The 21,357-nt window shown below is 49.0% G+C and overlaps 7 protein-coding genes across 7 annotated transcripts; 3 read left to right on the forward strand and 4 right to left on the reverse strand.

Moving 5' to 3' along the window:
• Nucleotides 1–131: 131 nt before the first annotated feature.
• FMAN_05818 (uncharacterized protein) lies at nt 132–1,359 on the reverse strand (the record flags this gene model as incomplete). Its single annotated transcript, XM_041827479.1, has 2 exons — nt 132–842; nt 889–1,359. 2 exons carry the CDS (start codon nt 1,357–1,359, stop codon nt 132–134), a joined length of 1,182 nt encoding a protein of 393 aa, XP_041678438.1.
• Nucleotides 1,360–1,753: 394 nt separating this feature from the next.
• On the reverse strand, nt 1,754–4,107 carry FMAN_05817 (putative AVT3-involved in amino acid efflux from the vacuole; the record flags this gene model as incomplete). Its single annotated transcript, XM_041827480.1, has 2 exons — nt 1,754–1,936; nt 1,990–4,107. The coding sequence occupies 2 exons, from the start codon at nt 4,105–4,107 to the stop codon at nt 1,754–1,756; spliced, it is 2,301 nt and encodes a 766-aa protein (XP_041678439.1).
• A 2,346-nt stretch (nt 4,108–6,453) lies between these two features.
• On the forward strand, nt 6,454–10,627 carry FMAN_05816 (uncharacterized protein; the record flags this gene model as incomplete). Its single annotated transcript, XM_041827481.1, has 4 exons — nt 6,454–6,694; nt 6,748–7,282; nt 7,339–8,804; nt 8,850–10,627. The coding sequence occupies 4 exons, from the start codon at nt 6,454–6,456 to the stop codon at nt 10,625–10,627; spliced, it is 4,020 nt and encodes a 1,339-aa protein (XP_041678440.1).
• Nucleotides 10,628–11,874: 1,247 nt separating this feature from the next.
• Nucleotides 11,875–13,491, forward strand: FMAN_05815 (uncharacterized protein; the record flags this gene model as incomplete). Its single annotated transcript, XM_041827482.1, has 1 exon — nt 11,875–13,491. The coding sequence occupies one exon, from the start codon at nt 11,875–11,877 to the stop codon at nt 13,489–13,491; it is 1,617 nt and encodes a 538-aa protein (XP_041678441.1).
• Nucleotides 13,492–13,704: 213 nt separating this feature from the next.
• On the reverse strand, nt 13,705–14,820 carry FMAN_05814 (uncharacterized protein; the record flags this gene model as incomplete). The annotated part of the gene is made up of 1 exon (XM_041827483.1): nt 13,705–14,820. One exon carries the CDS (start codon nt 14,818–14,820, stop codon nt 13,705–13,707), a length of 1,116 nt encoding a protein of 371 aa, XP_041678442.1.
• Nucleotides 14,821–15,269: 449 nt separating this feature from the next.
• On the forward strand, nt 15,270–15,637 carry FMAN_05813 (uncharacterized protein; the record flags this gene model as incomplete). The annotated part of the gene is made up of 2 exons (XM_041827484.1): nt 15,270–15,396; nt 15,450–15,637. 2 exons carry the CDS (start codon nt 15,270–15,272, stop codon nt 15,635–15,637), a joined length of 315 nt encoding a protein of 104 aa, XP_041678443.1.
• Nucleotides 15,638–19,506: 3,869 nt separating this feature from the next.
• On the reverse strand, nt 19,507–21,278 carry FMAN_05812 (uncharacterized protein; the record flags this gene model as incomplete). The annotated part of the gene is made up of 2 exons (XM_041827485.1): nt 19,507–20,958; nt 21,006–21,278. The coding sequence occupies 2 exons, from the start codon at nt 21,276–21,278 to the stop codon at nt 19,507–19,509; spliced, it is 1,725 nt and encodes a 574-aa protein (XP_041678444.1).
• Between the last annotated feature and the right edge of the window lie 79 nt (nt 21,279–21,357).

The following is a 21,357-nucleotide window of genomic DNA, read 5'->3' on the forward strand; positions in this document are numbered from 1 at the left end:
TCGTCATGACTGAATACATTTCGTAGATAGGTAGCGCGTGGTAATGATTTATAATTGCATACCTCTATTGAAGAGTTCTTGTTCATGTGTTGCGACCTTGGGGTATCTAACCATCTATCAATACAGATATCTTACATCCTCAACATCTTATGCTCAGCATCAATACCTCCTCTAAACATATCCGCAACCACATTTCCCTTCAGAATAGTCTCTTTTACAATACCCTCCACATTCTTTGGATCAACTCTTCCATACCATATTCCACATCCAGCCAAAGGATGAGGCTCATTGCCCATCTTCAGGTCTGGAGGTAGATAAATGATGACGTTGCCAGCAAACTTATGACCCCCGATATGGCTGATCAAACCAACTCTAGCTGTAGTCTTGCCTTGACCAGTTTCTCCCTGTATTCTTTGTTTATCGCCGAGATTGACTTGTACGGGTCCATGCAAGACGTCAAAACCCTCCATTCCCAACTTGTCCTCGAACTCAGTTTGCAGGACAGGCGCCATGATACCGCATCTAGCATCACGCCCTGTATGTCCACATATCAAGACCAAAACATCGCGAACATCTTGAACACCTGGTAGAAGTCCCTGGTACCCTTCTTTGCGGGTCAAGCGATCCCGATGTATAGGTGAGAGACCTTCATGTGCAGGGTGAAGCTTCTTGGGGAGAAGAAATCCCTTTGCTAGTGCTTCTACACTATCAAACGATACCCGCGGTAGAAAAGGGACGTATTTGAAGCTTGGGACTAAATATACGGATGTGGTCTGAACCTCAGGACGTGGTGAAACAGAGCTTGGAAACGACGAGTTGAGAACAGAGACATTATGAAAAGGCTATGTTGATCAGTACATAATCCATATATAATAAGAGAGCACCAACATCGCTGTAAGTCCCTCCACGTCCAAATAACTCTTTCAGATCCGCAGCGAGGCAATCGCCGCCATTATCATCCTCTATTCTCGATGGCCAATCTGCATTTCCTGTACACACTAGTACATGCTCTGCATACCCAGCAATTGCGCCTTTGAGAGGCCCCTCACGGTCCAGAGAAAGATCCTCTGGCAAAGCAGGAGTAGCTGCGCATCCGCATGTCGGCTCCGGGCATGTTGCGACGGTCTGAAAGGGCGGAGGAGGCGGAGGTCGAGTCTGACGTGTCTGTTGAGCAAAAGTTCGCCTGGATGTTGATGACAAGCTGAAGAGACAGCGTCTTGTCAAGCTTATTGACGGCCGGAGAGACATGGCAAAATATTTGAGACGAGCCGTGGCCCTTGAACGAGACCTCGCTTTTATTCTGGTGACACCTCCAATAACCCGAATATCACGGCCCGGTGTTTTGCGATAGACATACATCATCATTTTCGCCTCGGTCTCCGAGATTCATGTAGAATCCCCCACTTTCCGGTCGAGCCGGCCCCCCACGTGTCGAAGCCGAATCATTGATAGACAATTGATAATGCTATTCAAGTCACGAGCCACGAATCACCAACTGCCAAGCAATATAGTTGAATATGCTGGCCTACACGATGTATAATGAAACTCGAAACCAACCGGCTAAAACCTTCAACTCCCATCACCCATTTCCAAATGCTACATACAGTCTATCCAATAACGTAACACCACAATGCAAGCTACAATATGCAATGGATCCTCAACTGACACACGGGTATAGCAAGCCTTGCGGCCGTCAAACCTCTCCAACTCATGCTCGCACACCTATTACACCAACTGTACATGAGTCTTTGACTCAGAACCCAACCATTGTTCCCTTCTCGTCACAGTATCCCGGATGCTTAGGCTCAGCAGTGGCCCAACTCATCGCAGTAAGTGTGGTAGCGTACGCCATTGCGATGAATCCAAAGATACAGAGCAGGATGTCGGCCACCTTCCAAAACTTCGTGCGGGCAATCGCCTTATAATGAAGCATAGGCTACAAGAAAAAGTCAGTATTGCACATGGAATCTTTCGACAGTGTTGACTTACAGGATAGATAAAGACAAGTGGAATGCAGGCAAAGTTACCGACGAGTGCAACAAACTTGTCCAGATGGTCGGCACCGAGCCAAGCAATGGCAGCGCAAAGCATCACCACGAAGAAACGGAAGACATTCTTCTGCCACTTGACCCAAGGATTATACTTGCCACTTCGAGTGAAAAGCTCTGTTTCAGCGATACGAATGGCGGGGAAGATCTGCAATGGTGTAGAAAGCAGAATGGCAACAGAGTACAAGAACTGAACTCCGTTGACCATCTTGTTGTCCTGAGGCAAGTTGAGCAAGACAACAGTTTCTGTGTGAGAACCGTAGGCAGCATAAGAGATGGCACCCATGCCAATGAAGAGGACTGTGATGATAATCATAACGATAAGAAGAACCCGAGGAAACTTTTGAGGGTGTCTCATCGATTCCTGGACAGGAATGATAAGACCAATGCCTTCAAAGGTGAAAATCGCAGTTCCGATGAACAAGGTCCAGTCCTTCTTGTTGAACATGATGATATCGGAGATACCGTTGGCGTTGAGAGTCAGAATATCGTAGTACAGAAGGTAAGCTAGGCCAATCAAAATAAAGGCATCCGCGACTAGAGCAGTAAATGCCAGCTTTCCAATATCTCTTAGAAGAGCAAATGGCAGGAAGATGAGCATCTGGATAAGAATGAGCCATTGGATACTGATTGAGGACTTGCAGTCGGAAACAGCCCTGACAAAGGCCTGCAAATTGGCGGCAGTGAATACAGTGTAAGCGGCAACGAAACCAATCTGGCTGATGACAATAGAGGCCAAAATAAGGGTGCGCATATGCTTTCCGTAAAGTGCACCACCCAAATCACCAAAAGAGCCTCCAACCTTGAGCTGTGTTTGTACGAGAAGCACAAAGCAGTAGTAGCTCAGAGCGGCAACGCCAAAGAGGATCAGGTTGCTGAAGAGCATACCTCCGTTGAGATAGGCTCGAGGAAGGAAGAGGACACCAGTACCGACAAAGGACTTGAGAAGCAGCAAGGCTGCGTTCATGGGGCTATTGTTTCCAGTGCCACCACGGACCTTGCGCTTGCGTCTGCGTCTTGAAGGTGTCAACAAGGCACTATCCTCCATAGGCTCCCGCTCGTCGTCGGAGTTGTACTCGTCTGTGTCTTCTCCCGATGAGAAGTACTCGTTCGGTCCTAAGTCTTCGTCATCCTCCTCCAGTTCCTCACCAGCGAAGTGGCCATAAATTGTCAAAAATTCGAGGAAGCTTGAGGTGAATAATCTTTGCTGGCCCGGCGCAGGAGAGGCGTGGCCGTCCTCAGGATGACCATGAGGACCAGGGCTTTGGACGTTGCGACGGAGATGGTTTCTTCGGAAGCCGCCGGGCACCTTTATCGAGTTGATGTCAAGTACCTCCGCCTCGGGCTCAGGCCGTCCCAAATCGAAGCTCTTGCTGCGGTTGTACTTGGCTCTCGCTTCTGCCTGTTCGGTCCACTTGTAGATACCTCGAGTCACATCACCTCCCTGCAACTTCAGGCTGGAAAACTCGTCCTCGCCTAGTCCGGCACCGCCGATTTCGGCTGGCTGCTTGCCCTTCGAATTACCTTGAATCGATGACTCTTCTGAACCCGGATTCTCATCCGAGGGTTGGACTAGATGACGCTTGACAATCTCAGGATCTTCATAAGGTGCACTGGTGCCCAGCGCATTTTGTGACCGTGAATTGAAAGATCCATAGTTGGTCGGCGTGCCCGAATTTCGACCGCCGAGCAGAGGAGACTGTGAGCGAATCGGGGGAGTAGCAACGCGAGCTGCGGGAGTGCCATGTCGCGGAGGAGACTGGCCTAGAGAGTTGGAGAGTGCAGCGGCGAGAGCAGATACGCCAGGTCCTTGAGCGCTGGTCCCGCTCCCAGGCAACTGGGACAAATCCTCGAGATTCTCGGCACGTGGAGCTGCATCGGGTCGTGGCGAGCCTCCCCTGGGAGGTGTAGTTCCAAGTAGTTGTGACGGGATGGGAGAAGCAAGACGCGCTGTCAAATCAGCTCGAGGGACCGAAGCCGAAATCGATCGAGGTCGGAAGCTCGAGGGCGAAGCAGACCTGGGAGGCTGTTCGGATGGGATTCTCGAAGGAGAAGCCATTCTTTAGTTCGATTGAAGGTGTGAGAAGCCTTATCGCATAGTCTGAGCGGTGTTGACAGCAGTTTTGAGTCGCGAACAGCGGTAATGACGCAGTAGGCAGATGGATGACTGGCGGGATGCCCAGTAATATTGATAAGATAGTTGAAGAAGCAAAGAAGTCAACAAAAAGAATGACGGCAAAGAATGATGACCAAAAACAGTTTCGGGAACAAAGGTTATATGGATATGTCACGCTTGGTCGGGTGACAGAGTCAATTGAGAGGTATCGGAATTTCTTGTTGGAAGTGAAGAAGAAGCGTGAGATAAGGGCTTAGCCAAGCCGTAGCATACAGGCGAAGGCTAAGACTACAGGCTCCTGCCTAGGTATGCCCAGGCTGGTAGTTGCCCTGAACAGTGAAGCTCAGACGCAGGGAAGCCCAGTCTCCGGGGTCTGGTGACCTACTGAGTAAGGGCAGCTGCCGAGCCAGGCTAGGCTAATAGTGGAGGTATTGGTTATAGGCTCCACGCGTTGAAAAGGTCAATACTTAGCAATACTAATAGTAGCTACAAGTGTATGGAAAGATGCCTTGTACATGGTTATTATTAACGTACATATGATATGGTAAAGTATTTAAATAACAAGTAGTCGGCTTATATAAGCTGTGATAAGTGCCTAAGTACTCATCCCGGGTCTACACTGGATGTCATATCATGGCTTGCATGTCTGCCGTCGAGTATTCTAGGTATGGACTTATGGACTCATCCAGAGCCAGTGGATATCGGCAAGTAAAATGCTTTGAAAGAAAACTCAACCGTTGGCCTGCAACCTTATCTCTAGGGTTGCACTGTATGTACCTACCAAATCGGGGGTCGTAATATTGACCGAGTCAAATACCTTGGGACGTTGATGAGTAACGTTTCAGAAGGATTTGTTTACGAGCGTTGATCTCTTCTTATCCGCACATGTTTAATTGCGGCAAAACATGCCTATCACGGCCACTAATTTCGATACTACTTGTTCTCTGTTCAGAATATTTACGGTGAAGCCACGTCTCTGAAAACACTGAACCATGACCTCGAATTATATCAACCCTATTACACGAATCTGTTCAATCTTGGCTGTGCGGCCCCACCATAACAATCGATGTGCGTTACCCGTCACTTGGTGCGATGAAGCGGGCACGTTTATGCTGTCACGCTCAGTGGGGGCGTCACGACCCTTAAGAGTCGAGTCAGATGAATGAGGCGCATGTCGACATGTGAATAGATATCTTCTATGTATCTCACATCAGAGATCTCGATCACTCATCTTGGTTTTTGTGTTTTACTAGCATCAGGTCTCGTCTTTCTCTCTGGCCAAACGGCGAAACGGCCCTCGGCATCAAAAGCACCGACAGAAGCTTGAATTTCTGTGTGGATTTCCTTCGGCATGGCCTACGTCATTTGGTAGCACCTATAGCGCCTATCGCGATACGAAGCTGCACCATGTGGTTCAGTATGAGCTCCAGCATAAGCAAGCCACGCCAGCTTCCGGGACCAGGAAACCTTGGGACCTTGACCCTAGTCAAGTGATAAAAAAGACTTTGGTAAGTTATCATAAGTAAGGAGAGTTTCTGTAAGGCTTATTTTGTCACTTGGGATCAAAATCTCAAGTTTTACTGCCTCCCATCCCAGCTCTTGCACATGATCCGACTTCCCCACAGACAGAGTCATAAAGACGACTATCACTGTGATATCTTGAGCCCTGGAGAGATAGCTCTGAGCAACACTACTGGGTTCTACCAGCCCCTAACCGCTGAAATGCAGGTTTTAGCGGGGAATGTCCAGCACCCGTGGACCCTTGGAACCACCTCAAAGGCTCAAACACCAACATTAGCAGCACCATAGTCCCCTGCTGACCCGTCTAGTTCCTCCAAACTTCCATACCTTTCCTGCTGTAACTGCGATGGAGGCCCAAGAATGCCCTCCCTTGAGGCTATTGTGGCGTCCTTGATTGGTGATGATCTCCAAACCAACATGGACGTTTTTGCCCGGATTGCCGAACAACTGCCCTTGTATTATCCACTCACAACCACACTAAACACGCCCAATATGCAACACGCGGGAGGCTTCAGCTTGGAATTCTCTTGGCAAGCATAGGATTGACGACCGATTACCCAATTGCTAAGTGGTCCTTGAACAATAGAATACACCATAACATCATTATTTCCCAGGCCTCTCCCCTCTTTCAAAAGCCTCATTCTTCTGTGCTTTGTTCCACCGCGCGGTTCTTCACCGTCTCATACTTGCTCATGTGGGCCGGGCCAGTGCTCGCTACTACTGACCCCTCGTCTGTCTCTCTGGCTCACTTGCTCTCTGGACTGCATCATGACAACACCTCAACAGTCAGATATCAAGGGAGTTGACAATGGGGGAGAACGACAACGAAATAGCATAGCCGAGTCCCATGGCGGACGAGGATCGGTATCAGTCACCATGGAGCCACGGCACAACAAGTTGGGCAGCATCTCGGGCGTATACATCCCTGTTTTTCTCAATATCATGAGTATTCTCATGTTTTTGCGATTCGGTCAAATCATTGGAAAAATCGGCTTCGTGGGCATCCTCGGTAAGCTTCTCTCTCATACGAGGGCCTTTCATAAATCTTAACAAAGACTCCAGGACTTCTAGTCACAGCTTACTCCATTGACTTATTGACAACGCTTTCTCTATCGGCCATCGCATCCAATGGAGAAGTCAAAGGTGGTGGTGCATACTACCTTATCTCACGGTCTCTGGGACCAGAGTTTGGTGGTTCCATTGGAATCCTCTTCTATCTTGCTCAAGTTCTCAACGCAAGCATGAACGTTGTTGGTCTTATTGACTGTGTTAGACTGAATCTCGGCGCGGCTTTCCCCTCAGGTTACTGGACTGGCTATGGCCTCCAAACAGCGGCCCTGTTGCTTTGTACTGGTCTTTGTTTCCTAGGATCTGCAACTTTCTCGAGAGCCTCCAATGCTCTGCTTGCTATCCTGAGCTTGGCCATTGTCAGCATCCCGGTCTCTGCTGTCTTCAAGGCCCCCTTCCATGATAGGGATCTCGGGATTCATTTCACCGGACCTAGTCTTGATACCCTGACCGACAACTTCCTTCCTCACAGTGGACCCCAATTCAAAGGCCTTGAAACGTTTCGTGATCTGTTTGGCATTCTCTTTCCGTACGACCCTTACCAATCTGTGTGCGTATAACAAGCTCGTACTGACAACAAGACAGTGCTACCTCAGGAATCTTTGCGGGGGCATCCATGTCTGGAGACCTAAAAGACCCAAGCAGATCGATTCCTCATGGAACGCTCTGGGCAATGCTGACAACTTTCATCATCTACTTTGTCGTAATCCTTTCACTGGCTGCTAGCACAACCCACACATCTTTCCTGGCCAACGACAATGTCATCCCTCTTGTCAACCTCTCCCAGCCTGTCATCCTCGCTGGCGAATGTGCAGTCACCTTCTTCTCCGCTCTCATGGGCCTTATCGGTGCCTCCAAGCTGTTCCAAGCTTTTGCAAGGGATAAGCTTCTTCCAGGCCTCGGCTTCTTCAGCAAGGGCACGAAACACGGTGACGAACCCATTTACGCTTTGCTTCTGACTTATGTCATTGCGCAATTGGCGCTCTTCGCCGATCTCAACCAGATCGCTACCTTTATCTCTATGGGATATCAGATGACTTTCTTCGTCATGAATTTAGCTTGCTTCCTTCTCAAGGTCGGGTCAGCCCCTAACTTCAGGCCAAGCTTCAAGTTCTTCACCTGGCAAACTGCCTTCCTTGCGGGCATCTTGTCAGGCTTTGCTATGTTCTTCATCGATGAGACTTACGCCGCTATCGCAATTACAGTGCTTGTGTTGTTGTTCCTCCTCATTCATTACCTTAGCCCTCCTAAGCACTGGGGCGATGTCAGCCAAAACCTGATCTATCATCAAGTAAGGAAGTATTTGCTACGCCTGAGACCAGAACACATCAAATTCTGGAGACCGCACATCATATTACTTATCAACAACCCTCGCAGGCAGACCAGGTTGATCCAGTTTTGTAACTCACTCAAAAAAGGGTCGCTTTACATTCTTGGCCATGTCATTGTGACCGACGACTTCAACTCAGGGGTTCATGAAGCTCGGCTTCAACAGCATGCCTGGACAAAATACATCAATGAGTTCTCCAAGATCAAGGCTTTTGTGCAACTAACGATGTCCCCCACCATTACTTGGGGTATCCGCAATCTGATACTATCAGCCGGCCTCGGTGGAATGCGCCCTAACATTGCTGTGCTTGGGTTCTACAACATGGAGGAACTGCGGAAATCAAACCCGAAGCTACGCGTACCTGATGTTCCCGTGTCTTTGTCTAGTCAAATGCGACGGCCCGCTAGGTCAAATGGCAAAGCTCCCGAAAGGCCTCGGAGGCGACGGGGTGACACGTCGGCAAGACTCATGGAGGGCATCCTACCAACAGACGTTATTCGCACCGAGAACATGATGTCTCCAAAAGAGTATCTGACTATACTTGAGGACCTTGCGTTGCGATATCGACTTAACATTGCAGTGGGGTGTGGCTTTGAATCACTCGAGACACCAAGAAAGGACGGAACCAACACCAAAAAGTACATCGACCTGTGGCCTATCCAGATGTCGGCCGAGGTTACTTCTGACGGAAAGAGTTTGCTGACCACCAACTTTGATACATGTAAGATCAATCTCTTGTGAAGACAGCACAAGCTAACATTAGTAGACACCCTCATTTTGCAGCTCGGACATATTCTTCACAGTGTGCAACTCTGGAAGCATGTTTATATGCTTCGGGTCATGGTATTTGTGGAATATGAGAGTGAGGTCAACGAGGAGCATGCTCGAGTTCTGGCACTTCTTGAAAAATTAAGAATTGACGCAGAGGTCAAAGTATTTTGCTTGGCATCAGGCAGTCTAAATACCTACGATCTCATCGTCAATGGGATAGGTAGCGATATCGATTGGGAGATCGTCGTCAACGATACACTCCGCAACGAAGAATGGTGGGATGATGTTCAGATGTTCCGAGGCCGATCAGACAACATGACATCTACCCAGGAGCTGGATCAGCTGGAGCACATATATGATACGATATCTGGGAGGCCCGGTTTGTATAACCCTCATGAGGAGATATACGATCGCCGACGTGCTAGTACGACGGATGTTCCCGAATTACCAAGACGGCCGGCTATCCGGATGCTTTCGAAGATGGGGGTTAGTATGGGAATTCACACACACCATCTCCCAGACGGTGCATTAGATGAAACGGATAACGAGGATGACGAGGCAGAAGACTCGCAAGCAGAACTTCTCGATGACGAAGAAATGGGGTACAGTTCTATACTAGGCCATGAGTCGATTGACGAAACAAACATCGGCCCGAGTGATGCAGCTCGTCAGCCATTGTTGGCGAGCGGAGATTCTCATGATGAGGATGGCAGAGTGCGTGGTGACTTCTGGGAAAGCTTTGGCCGAAGGTCCAAGTCCGACACAGTTGGAGATACGGTCGGGACGAGTACGTCGTACGGTACAATGTCATCGTCTGCGACAGTAAAGGGAGTTGGCGCTGGCGTTGGTGGAGTCCAAACATCACAGTCGGCATCAGCATCAGCCTCTCAAGTTGCACCAGAGTCATCGGCAACGCAGGCGAACCAACGACCACATGGAGACGGCACAGACTCTGCCACGGCAGAGTTTCCCCCTCTTGTCTCGCGAGACTCGCTAGGACCTTCGGCAGCCTTCAGTCGTGTGCGCCCTCCAAGCCCTACGCGAGAAGATACTGCACGCCCGTATCGCAGCGGCGCATCAACGCCAGGAAGACCCAATCTCTCCAGGCAGTCCTCGGCCGTGAAGTTCTCCAGCCGCCCGGTCCCGGAAACAAAGATCGTGGCCTCGGAAGCAGAGGGGTCCACGATAAGCTTTGCGCCGCCCTCTAGCACCGAATCTGAGACTCCCAAGGCCGGACCGTATCGACCGAGTTATTCGCGGCAATCGTCGCTAGGAAAGTTCCCGAACAGGTCCCGGTCTAGTGGTCAAGTTATGGCCGGCGAGGAGAGCAGAAAAGTCAGTTTCGCGGAACAGTCTGACTGCGAGCCATACTCAACGCATCATTCTCGATTCCATTCGCGGCGGAATTCTCGAGGATCTACACAAGGAGGGGGCGAATCCTATGACCAAATTCCAGAAATGCTTGAAAGATACAGATTAAGTTCACATCTAGAGGAGGAGGGTCAAAATTCGGGTTACACGCCGCAGGGATTGGAGCTCTCTTTCAACGAGCTTCCAAGCAGGGCACAGCATCTCATTGTGAACGAATTGATGCGTCAGCATTCCAAGGAGACTGCAGTTCTTCTCAGCACGCTGCCAATCCCTTCGGAGGGCACTTGCTTGGATGAAGCTTCTACTATACAGTATCTGTCTGATGTCGAGGTTCTTTGCAACGAGCTGCCACCAACGTTGTTGGTTCTTAGCAACAACATGACAGTAACTGTCAACCTGTAGTCGATCGCTTAATCAAACAATCAATGGATCAATCAATTACAAAGCCGCAATATTTCCATGATTGACAGCTAGCATGGATGACCCATGTAGAGGGCCCAATTGAGGCTACTGTACTGAGGGAAATACAGTTACCACACTTGGTTGACGACGTGGAAGGTCTAAGGTCTCTAAAAGATGGCGTAAGCCGAGTCATGACCAACAAAGGACGGCAATGATTACTAGCCAGGAACAGCCTTGCAAAGACCATGCCAGGCACAGGAACCGAGGGACGGGACAAGATAGTGGGAGCTAGCAGCTGAACCAGTCTGTCGATATAGTTTTTGTGAATTCTTGCACGAGGTTTTGGATTTCAGGGGCAAGATTGACTGGAATGGTCTCTGAGGTTCTGGATATATCGGGTAGTGAGTGGATAGGGTGGGCGGTTTTTTTTTGGTGGCTTGCGGCCATGAATCATGGGCCATGTGGCTCTATGTCACCTCTCAGTCTCAGTCTCTGTCAGTCGTCACTGAGAAAGAATCATGAGAGGGGAATTTATTTTCAGCTTCCATTGTATGCTTGCGTCTTTATGCTCGGGCTCTCTTGCGGCCTATCTCTGGGGAATGGTTGGTGATGTTAAGATGGAGCACTTTTGGTGTTACCCAAACTGCATTGGATTCTTGGAAGACAAACTCTCCTCTTTGTACCAAGCCGTATGTACCTTTCCCGTCCCTGTGCCGTGTGCCTGACACCACCTTTGACGCCTTGAAGTGTCCTATTTAGTTACTGCAGAAGCCAAAAGGTTGAGTTGCCCCCGCACAATGACACTACCTGTTGTCATCGGAGCCTCCGAGCCGCCAAAGGTAACAAGAGGCGCATACTAGAGATGACTAGGCCATCTAACAAGGTTTGAATTTCTCTTTACCACGAGAAACTCTATTCCGTCTCCCAACCTCAGTTCAGTTCAGTTCCGCTCTGTTCCCCAGAGCTCTATACCCACTGAAGATATCCTCCGAGGGGGGGGCTTGTCTTGTAAGACCCAGGACCCCTCCCGTCTATCACTCACTTACATTCCAGTCAAACAGCCTGACACCACTCAGCTCTGTCAAAAAAAGGGGACCCCAGAGACATTTCCTTATAACGGAGGCTGGGGCTGGGATATCCAACCTGCTAAAATCAGGTTTTCTGGGAAATTCTCTTTCCTGGCCTGTGAGACATTGTGCTCCGAGTCAGGCTACTCTACTCTGCTTCACCAAGCCAACCTCTTCACGATGCCTTCTTGGACTTCCAACAACGATGATAAGATGAGCAGCTGGCGGGACCAGCTCTCGCCCCGAAACCTGAGTTTTCGGGGCTTTAGAAGAGCTTCTGAGTCTGTGGCAAAAACAGCCCCTTCAACCAGTAAAGATTTCACCATGTTGCACTATCCGGACCGACCTGCGAGGAGGATCACTGAGGCCGATATTCCCAGCGACGAGGAGTGTAAAAAGTCTCTTATTAATATGAGAAAGGCTTCTTTCGTGGAGCAAATACACCGAAGACACGAAGTTCAGCATCAGAAACAGTTATCTCCCGTGCGGGAACCGGCGCAAGAGGAGCTTTCAGCATTGAGACCGCCTCAGCATGATTTATCTCGAATAATACAGCCACAACCACAACCCCCAACAGAGCAGCCTCGGACAGTTCAACCACAGACCGCGCAGCCTCGAATAATACAGGCACCAGCAGAACAACCACGACTAGAGCATCCTCGAGCACAGCAGCCGCTGCGATTAACTTTTGGGCCGTTTAATGGACAGTTCCGATCGGCCTTTGGACCACTTACACCCGCTGAAGAGGAGCCATGCCCGTTAGAAAAGGTCGACACCATTGAGTCTACAGCAACAGCAACAGCAATAGCAACACCGCAAGTTCCCCAACCTTCTGTGGACATTCGAAAGAGCCTCTTAGTTGTTGATGATTTAAATATTGCAAGAGAGCCCTCGCCTTCTGCAGTCATCAGCGAAGCCAAGACCATCAAGCTCGAACGAGTAGACAACCACGCTACACCTGGCGTCTCACCAATCTCATCACCACGACCAAGCGATGCTTCGGCCTCAGGATGGCCTAGACGAAAACAATCAGTTCAAATGGTCGCTATTCGTCGATCATCGCAAGATTCTCAGAAGCGCAAGCAGTCTGTTCACACAGTCGTTGTGCGACGGCCCTCCAAGCCAACGGCAGATGCCCTCAACTCCCATCCTGTTCACGCATCTTCTACACAAGTCCATGTTCGACAAGACAGTGTTTCGGACCCAATGTGTCGGGTGTGTCATAATGGAATCGCTGAGACGTCTGGGACTTGTTCAAGCTGTGAAAATGACTCCATCACAGCCACGCCGGTCGAAACCAGTCCCAGCTTCTCTCGGCTTCATCACAAACCAACTGTCAAGAAGTACAACCGCCCACCTCCTCTGATTCCTCAGTCTCTGGACGGTATCGCCAAGCTTCATCGCCCCTCCGCTTCTCTCACCTCTGATCCCGAAGCAAATTCACTGTCACCACCGGCTTCGCCAACATCGCATTGCAGCAGTCCGGCTGAGACCATCAAGACAGTGGCGACGGGTCCTTCGGTTCCTCCGACCCCAATGTCGGCCCTCTCGACGCCCGAAGTGTTCAAGCGCTTTCAAGAAGAGGTTGAGTCAAGAGCCAAGGCAGATGATAGTCCTTCATTCGATGATCCATGGATGATCAAGTCCAAGACTCCCGAGGATGATGTCTACGAAGATGATTGGGCGGATTATTACTTTGATGAGCAAAATTTCAACGACGACAAAGTCACTAATGGGCCAGTGCCTGGTGCCAACTTTGTTCCGAGTCCTGTCAATCCAGGTCCTGGGTGGATATAAAGCCTTATAAGAGATTGCCAGTAAAAGATTGTATCATGTATGTATTCAAAATGTCAGGTAGCGAGCGGGGTTGTTTTTCTATATCCTGGCCAAATAGCGACAAGCGTTCTTTCAATTCAATCATGAGTCTATGCTTCATAACCATCTATTTCGTCTCTTCGTGACATCTTCTTTCATCTGATCCCATCTCAACTTTTAAGTCTATGTTCTAGTCTATAGAATTTTTGTAACTGTCAAATCGCTTGAGTCTCCACCCTCTAATTCTATCAATCCGCCAGCTTCAATTCTCTTCTTCCACTTGTTGCTCTCATACCGCGCAAATATTATCGTCATGCGCAGTGTAACATCGCTGCTCGAGTCATGCTCCTGCAGTGATTCCGCAACAGGTGTGAACGTCCAGCGGCCAAATGCCCAGTTGAGGATATATCGGCCGGAGGCGCTTGGCTCTGGTGGGGGGATATCGGGATCGGAGTTTGTGGGCGTTGATGATAGTGAGACAAGGGCCTTGATGCGGTAGGCTTCGTCTTTGGGGGCGGAGGAGAGAAAGGCAATGAGCTTTTCGGTCGAAACTCGTGCTGAAGGATCGGCTTTCAGGACAACTGACAAAACCTCGACTTCGCTTTGGTGGTTGTGAGAGTGGCCGTTTGTTGTGCCGTTGGAGTGGTCGTGACTGTGGCCGTTGGTCTTTTCAACATCTGCCTCTGTCAACTCCTTCGCCAAACCACCATCCACGCCAAAGATCAAGTCCATCGACACTTTGCCCTTGTCGCTCTTGACCTTGGCAACGTCAACTTCCAGGTCGCCGACTCGGTCCAGGCATTCGTCGTATCGCAGCATGCTGACATTCTCCCACTTGTTGAAGACGATGAGATCGGTGTAGCGCGCTTGAATGCGTGCTGTGTAGCTAGTGTCCTCATAGCCCTTCCAGTTCTCGACATCAATGACGCTGATGACACCGTCGAGGATGTACTTCCCGGACTCACGCGCAAGGCGGTTGACTTCGAGAGCGAGGGTCGCGGGAAAAGCCGAGCCGCTGGTTTCAATAACGATTCGATCGGGCGTGACGGTCTTTTCTAGTTCTTCGAGCGCGGGGCCGAGTTGACCGACGAGGTTGCAACAGATGCAGCCGTTGAGGAGTTCCTGGACGCCCGAAATGGCAGAGTTGGCGGCGAGTTGTGAGTCGACTGCGAGATCGCCGAATTCGTTCTTGAGAAGCGCAAGCTTATAGTCTGGGTTCTGGGCGCGAAGTTGGGGGATCAGGTTCAGGATCAGTGTCGTTTTACCTGATCCCAAAAACCCTGTAACGATAGTGATAGGAATTGGCGCCATCTTTGCTGTACTTTCACCAGAATCGAGGTTGAAAATAGCACCTATAGAAAGAAGGGAACGGCGTCAAAGTTTTGTTTGATAAAATACCTCTTTAATTAGCGGAACAAACAAATGTGAATTGTTGGGTGATCATCAGCCCATCCATTCAGAACGGTCCGATAAGATAGACTTTCGAATCGTTATCGGGCCTTATCGGAATGACCCCGCCAACTGCGACTTGACGTCACTTTATAGAGGGTGACAAGCTGAAAGACTGAACTAACGTAAGGTTTCACAGGGGTGCATTGAGGATTTGCGCCATTGCGTATGCCAATGCCGGGGATAAAGGTGGAAGAACAAGGAAATGGGGTAGGGATACACAATATTTACATGCATCCTTCGCTCGTCTAGATCTTCATCGGAGCATCAGACTTCAACAGGAAACTCAATCCGCCTAAAACAAAACAAAAATGGCTTCTCAAGAACCAGGCCAGAACAACAACCTCCGAGAGGAGAGCTTCAAGGAGCAGCTGGACAAGGCTGCGGACAGCACCCGTGAACTGGAGAATCAGAAACCCAATCCTGTTGTCGAGAAGAGTATGTTCTACCAAACGCTCTCTCTACATATAATAATTGCTGACTTGTTGCAGTCACAGAATATGTCCCAGCTGCAGCCAAGATCCTGCCAGCTCGTCAGAGCCCGCCCAAGGAGGAAGACAAGCCACCAGGACCACCAGAACGACCGCATCACGATGACAAAATCGAAGACTTTGTAAGGGATCAGCACAGAAGTCAGGGCGTTGATGGAATTCTGGGCGATTCTCCCAACCATGAGTGATGGAACTATTCGCGACTTATGGGGATATTAGCGCTGTATAATAGGGCGTTTGCATACAACGTAATGAAGTCGAATTTGACGTGAAGCCAGTGCAGTGCGACTTGTGAAGGTGTCTTGGATATGGACGCTAGCTTCACTGCTCGGAACACGATCCAGTAACGGCCTTGAGCCTCATGAGCTTAATCCTTACAGAAGGCATAACTCGCTTAAGTCTTGGTCTGCAGGAACGAAGTCCAGACACAGGCTCCATAATCGCTTCTTGAGACCCGACCCTGTACAGTGACGGAAAGTTCACGATACAGAAATTTTACAGCAAGACATGTGCGAAATCCTCGTGAGCAACACGCGTTTATGCGACATCACACAGCTTATTATCAGCAGCGCGAATTTTACTACAAAATCCTTTTCAGGATGATGGAATGTCCCCCCTTCTTGGCATTACACCGCCTACAGACATCGTTGCGAAACAACGACCTGACGGAGAATTTCCTATATCCAAGGGTTATAATCTACTGAGCGTTTCCCGCAATGGGAAAGGCAACGCGACACCGTGGGAGGTGACCCAGAGGTCGGGTGAAGGTCGTGGCGGCTCAGAAAACATTAAAAAAATGCTTTTTGATCTAAGGAGCAAAAGTAAAAGAGATCGGGAAAAGTGCGAGTTTATATACCCCAAGATTTTCTGGGTGGGGCTGCCGTTTCGGTTAGTCAGCACAGGTTTCTACCAACCTAACAGGTGGTTGGTTGGGATATGGATCTGGGCAAGCGATTACCCTATAGCTATCCATGGATTAAACTCAACTGCAATTTTGTTCATTGATACAGGCAACATACGTCTAAAAAAGCCAAATGCAAATCCCTAGAGCTTGTCAGCTTAGATGTACCGGATTTGGCCTACAAACTTATATTCTATTTGTAATGTATATGATCAAGCACCAATACGCAATTTCGACTTAACTAAAACGCATCCTTCGTACGGTCACCCTTCTCAAAGGGAACTCAAGGCACATTTGGAAATCTTGCTGTGACATCCCATCAGTTCGATGGTGATTCCCCGGTTAGTTAGAAGTCTCACAATACAATCAGACAGAAGCATACCCGTAATGTTCATACAGTGTCCTGGTCTCCTCTGCCGTCCATACATGGAAAACACCAAGACACACATGGGAGGTTGATGAGAGCACCTACAGGTGCAATTATGATTGCCACATGTATGCTATGTCGGCTTTGGGGGTCCTGGGACACATTCTTTACCTTTATGAGTCTTAAGATGATCATCGCGACAGTTAAATCGAAGGTTTTCTTCATCGCCTGAATGGTTCTTGACGTAAAGCCACCGACCAGTGTAGTTGTTGCTGCTTTTATCGCAATATGGTGTTGTTGTGAGGAACGTTCCTCATCACGATGCCTCATGAAGTGACCATAGCAACGACTGTAACGAGTAAAGTAATCGTCTCCAGAGTAATAGAAACGCCTTAGATGGTTGCTGTAGTCATGACCGCAGTTAGGATTGCCCAAGGTTCGAAAGTCTGGCACTTGGGGGCCGTGTGACTAATTCCTCTGCCCGCCAATGTTTCTTCAAGTGAATATAACAAACTCCGCGACGGTGGTATTCTCATCTCCACTGGCCCAAGAACCAGACCTAATGGCCTGTCAAGTTACCGCTATTCCTGTCGCAATTCGGGTTACCGCAGCTTTTGAAATCTGGTTGCTGTTGTCTCAGGGTATGGTAATAGCCATGATTCCTGTAATATCGATAGCAGCTTTTGCAGCATAGAAGACCGGAATTGCCATTGGCATCCACCGCGCCTTCGATAAAGCAGAAAATACTTTGCAAGGTAATTGTTGCTGTCCTTGGCCCATGGAAGGTTACTGCAGGTCTTTTCTGGCATACCAAGACCTTTAGAGAGATCGGCCTCAGGGAACAAGAAGATATAAGACTTTAGAAGAGGATGCTAAAATAAACTCAGTAAAGATTCCCCTAATCTTAGGCTAAATTACCTAAGTCTTTTCGTCAATTAGGATCGAGGTCCTGAGCTTTCGTTCCTCCCCTAGATCGGGTAGCTGACGCAGTCTCACACAAAGACCACAACTCAAGACCGCCAGTGGCATTAAAACGGCGGTGAGCGATGGATCTTTAGGGGGGAGGCGGAGTTAAGCTCGAAGTCCTTCTGTGATCCTCCGGGAACTTCTAGAACCAAGAGCACCCAAGTTCGGTCATAGACAAGGCAGCGACGGATGATTGTTTCGTATCTTCCACAGATCTCGAAAATCAAGGATAGGATTCAAGGTGACTTTGACAACTTGAGTTGCTACAACGGCCAATAGTGTTTGAGAATCGTGGACCTATTGGGTCATTAGTAAGAGTGCGATTGTCGAGACCGGCAGATTTGGCTGGATTTGTGCATAGGCTTTCAGAATCCCATTGATAAGGGCAAGAGGAGCACTGAGATTGACAAGCAGAACATTCGAGTTTGCCTTCTCCTTCGTCATAGTTATCGACGGTGTCATCCTCGTTCCCCTCGTCGTACTGCCTATAATTATCCCACCTAAAGCATCGAATGCCTTTTGCGTAACCATATAAAAATGCGTTTTCTGGGATCGCAATGCCGTAGGAATGATTATAACATTTGCAGGGGCTCCCATTAGCAAACCATTGCTTGTTTACTGCTGAGTGACGATTCTCACGTAGCCTTCCATTGGGAATACCCTCGCGCGTAGGAAGAGTTCCTTCCTTTGTGAGGCGTCTAACACAAGGCAAGCAGTATCGAGGTTCAAGAGGGTCGGTCTTAAACAGAGGGAGCAGACGACGTGCTTTGATTTCACTTGGGACGGCAATCATCGTTGATTTCCCGCTGTTCATTGGCGTATCAGTATGTCTGGATTGCAGAACTAGGACACCCCTGAAATAGTAGCCAGGCACGATTCAGCCTGAAGTTGCTGAGCTCAGGTAATCCTAATCCGTCTTGAAGATGGACATCGAAGGTGAGTGAAACCCCGGATCAATAGGTACATAGATGAAAACCAACAGAGGCTCTAGTGTATCATCATTAGAGCCTCGCAGGATATGAGGTACCTAGGAAAGACCTAGTGGTATCCTGGTCTCGGTACAGAGTGAGTCAAGCGTGCCACATTTCATCATAAAGAAAAAAAGAAGGAGACAACAGTGGGACGCAATCATGGACTCCGCTGGCAGCTGCTTGTTCCTGGAGTGACATCGCCATAATTAAGCTGCTTTTACAGCATGGAGTTACACTGCACAATGTGATGAAATATCAGCCCCCTCCTTTGAGGCTTCAATTTCCCGGAATGACTTCAGATCTGATATTTTTCTGTTCACACTTCACCTAATAATGAGAAACCCAGGAGGTCTAAGCCGGGATGATCGGGAATCGTTGGTCAGTCATGCAGTGTCGACGAAGGTGCCATGCGAAGTTGTTCAACAGTTGGTCGCTTTAAATCTCCTCACAGAGGTTAGTAAAGGAAAGGCTCCCTTCCTTGCAGCGAGAGAACGGGGGTTGGAGAGGGTCAGGGTATTGGTAAGAGCCGGCACAGACATTCACTCTGATACAAAAAACATTGGCGGCGCAGCCTTGAAAGTTGCATGTCAGAAAGGCCACCTTGATGTTGCTGAATATCTCCTTGCTGGAGGGATTGGCTGCCGCCTTTCGTGTGGATTGCCATACCACGCGAGCCAATTGGCAGATGCCTTGAAAGCTGCAGAAGCCAATGGCCATTTTAACCTCGTTGCTTTGCTTCTCAAAAAGGGGTTAAGGAAGATTTCGATCTCCATATTGGAGTATAGTTCTGGCTAAGTGCGGTATCAATATAGAGATATGGACTAAGAACGGACTAATAGCATTCCCAGTGATCTATGGTTTCCTAAGCCCCTTACCTAACAACTCTTTCCCAACTTCTGATATGAGCTTTTCATCTGGGAATTTGGACTTTTTGCCAAGGATGTTGTCTCCTGCACCAACTGTCTGAAGCAGATCCGGGAGATCACCATCAAGTGATGTACCATAAACCAAGTGACCCAAAGCGAGAAGCATTCCATGCAACGCCTCTGCTGACTTCTCCTCCAAGGCTATAGCTTCGACTACTGACGCAGCAAGCTCGATCTCGTCATCCCCTGAAAGAGTAGGTTTTGACTCTTGTCTTGCCCGGCGATTTGCCACTGACAAGTTGAAGAGAAGGGATGAGCCAGCAACTCGCACGTTGTTATGACTCTCGTCAAGGAAGCTCGAAGAGATGAGAAGAATGACAGAAGCACGTAACGAGTTATCTCGCATGATTTCGTCGGGAAATAAGGGCGTTGAGAAGAAGTTGCAGGCCATCTGGAGCGTGACCAGGCGAAGGGCATAAGGGCATCCTGATTGTTGATTGACCAAGTCCAGCACAGTACGGACCGTCTCATGGTTCTTTTCTTCTGCAAAGTATCCACTGACTCTAGGATCCGAAAGAGCGCATCTGAATAAGTCGACGATAGTGAAAAGAATGTCAATGGGAAGTGTCGTGACCGAATACCTGACAAGGCTCGACAGGTGGTTCATCTCAGGAATGACTGCACTTGAAAGACCATCCTTCGCCCGATCCTCAAGGTATTTCTTGAGAGCTTGTACCTCTGACTTCCTAGCAACTTCGTCACCCATCTTAACCAGGAGTTTGTCCAGCGGAGGGACCTTTGCGTAGAGAACAGGCTTCGCATTGGAATTAGCAAAGGTCGGTAGCCGGAGTCTCTCATGAGGATGAACGGGATGTGCCATTTGCACTAGGAGCTGGACATTTCCTCGAAGGGCAGCTGGATCAGCCCCTGACCATCTATTTTCCTCCTCACCACGCAGAAATGTCACGATGGTTGGTGTCGCCCTGATGGAATATCGGCTTCCAATTTTGTGGGCCTGGGGCTGTGCAATGTCGACCTTGATCAGTGTGGCTTTCTCCCCAACTTCTTCCGCAAGCTCGTCGTAAATTGGGTAGAGGACCTTGCAAGGTGGGCATGTCGCTGAGGTAAAGAAGACGACCGCACATGAATTCTTTGCCCCGTTCATCAAACGATCGAACTCGGCAGAATTGGAAACAATCTTGACGCCATGTTTTGGAGCACTTGGCGTCTGAGCGCTCTGCTGAAGTCCGAGGATAGAACCATTCTGTCTCCCGGCATTGATCCCTTGAGTGAGCTGAGGAAGAAGCATACGGCCCATGGGCGAGTCGAGAACAGCCTGTGGCATTTTGACAATGTGCTCTGGAATACCCTTTCCTAATAGAAAGTTTGCGAATGAGTCGCTGAAATTATTACAGTTGTGATGAAAGAGGTCATAGGCCTATGAATCGTTAGAACAGTGAGCAAACCATGCATTAAGGGCATTACCTCTAGTGTAAAGATCGGCCGTAGAGAGTCGAGAAACTCTTCTATTACGTCCATAGGTAGATTCGTTGTGCCGAGATGGATCTTCTCCAAGGGCTGTCCAAGGTGTGACGAGCCTGGTCTGATTGCGATAATGCCTCCATCATAGACATACTCTCTGCCGTTGAGTTCTATAGAGGTGTGATATATGGCATCGAGCTGGAAGCCTAGAAGACCCATGGACATCTGGCGTGCCAGGCCTCGTGAGAGGTCATAGACAAAGAGTTGGACGTCCATCTTTTGTCACTTGGGGGTGAAAGGAATGCGATTTTCTTGGCTGATATGGATCGCAGAGATATATTCACGAAAGGTATTT

Source organism: Fusarium mangiferae, assembly GCF_900044065.1.
Source record: "Fusarium mangiferae strain MRC7560 genome assembly, contig: FMAN_scaffold002, whole genome shotgun sequence".
Classification (NCBI taxonomy): Eukaryota; Fungi; Ascomycota; class Sordariomycetes; order Hypocreales; family Nectriaceae; genus Fusarium; species Fusarium mangiferae.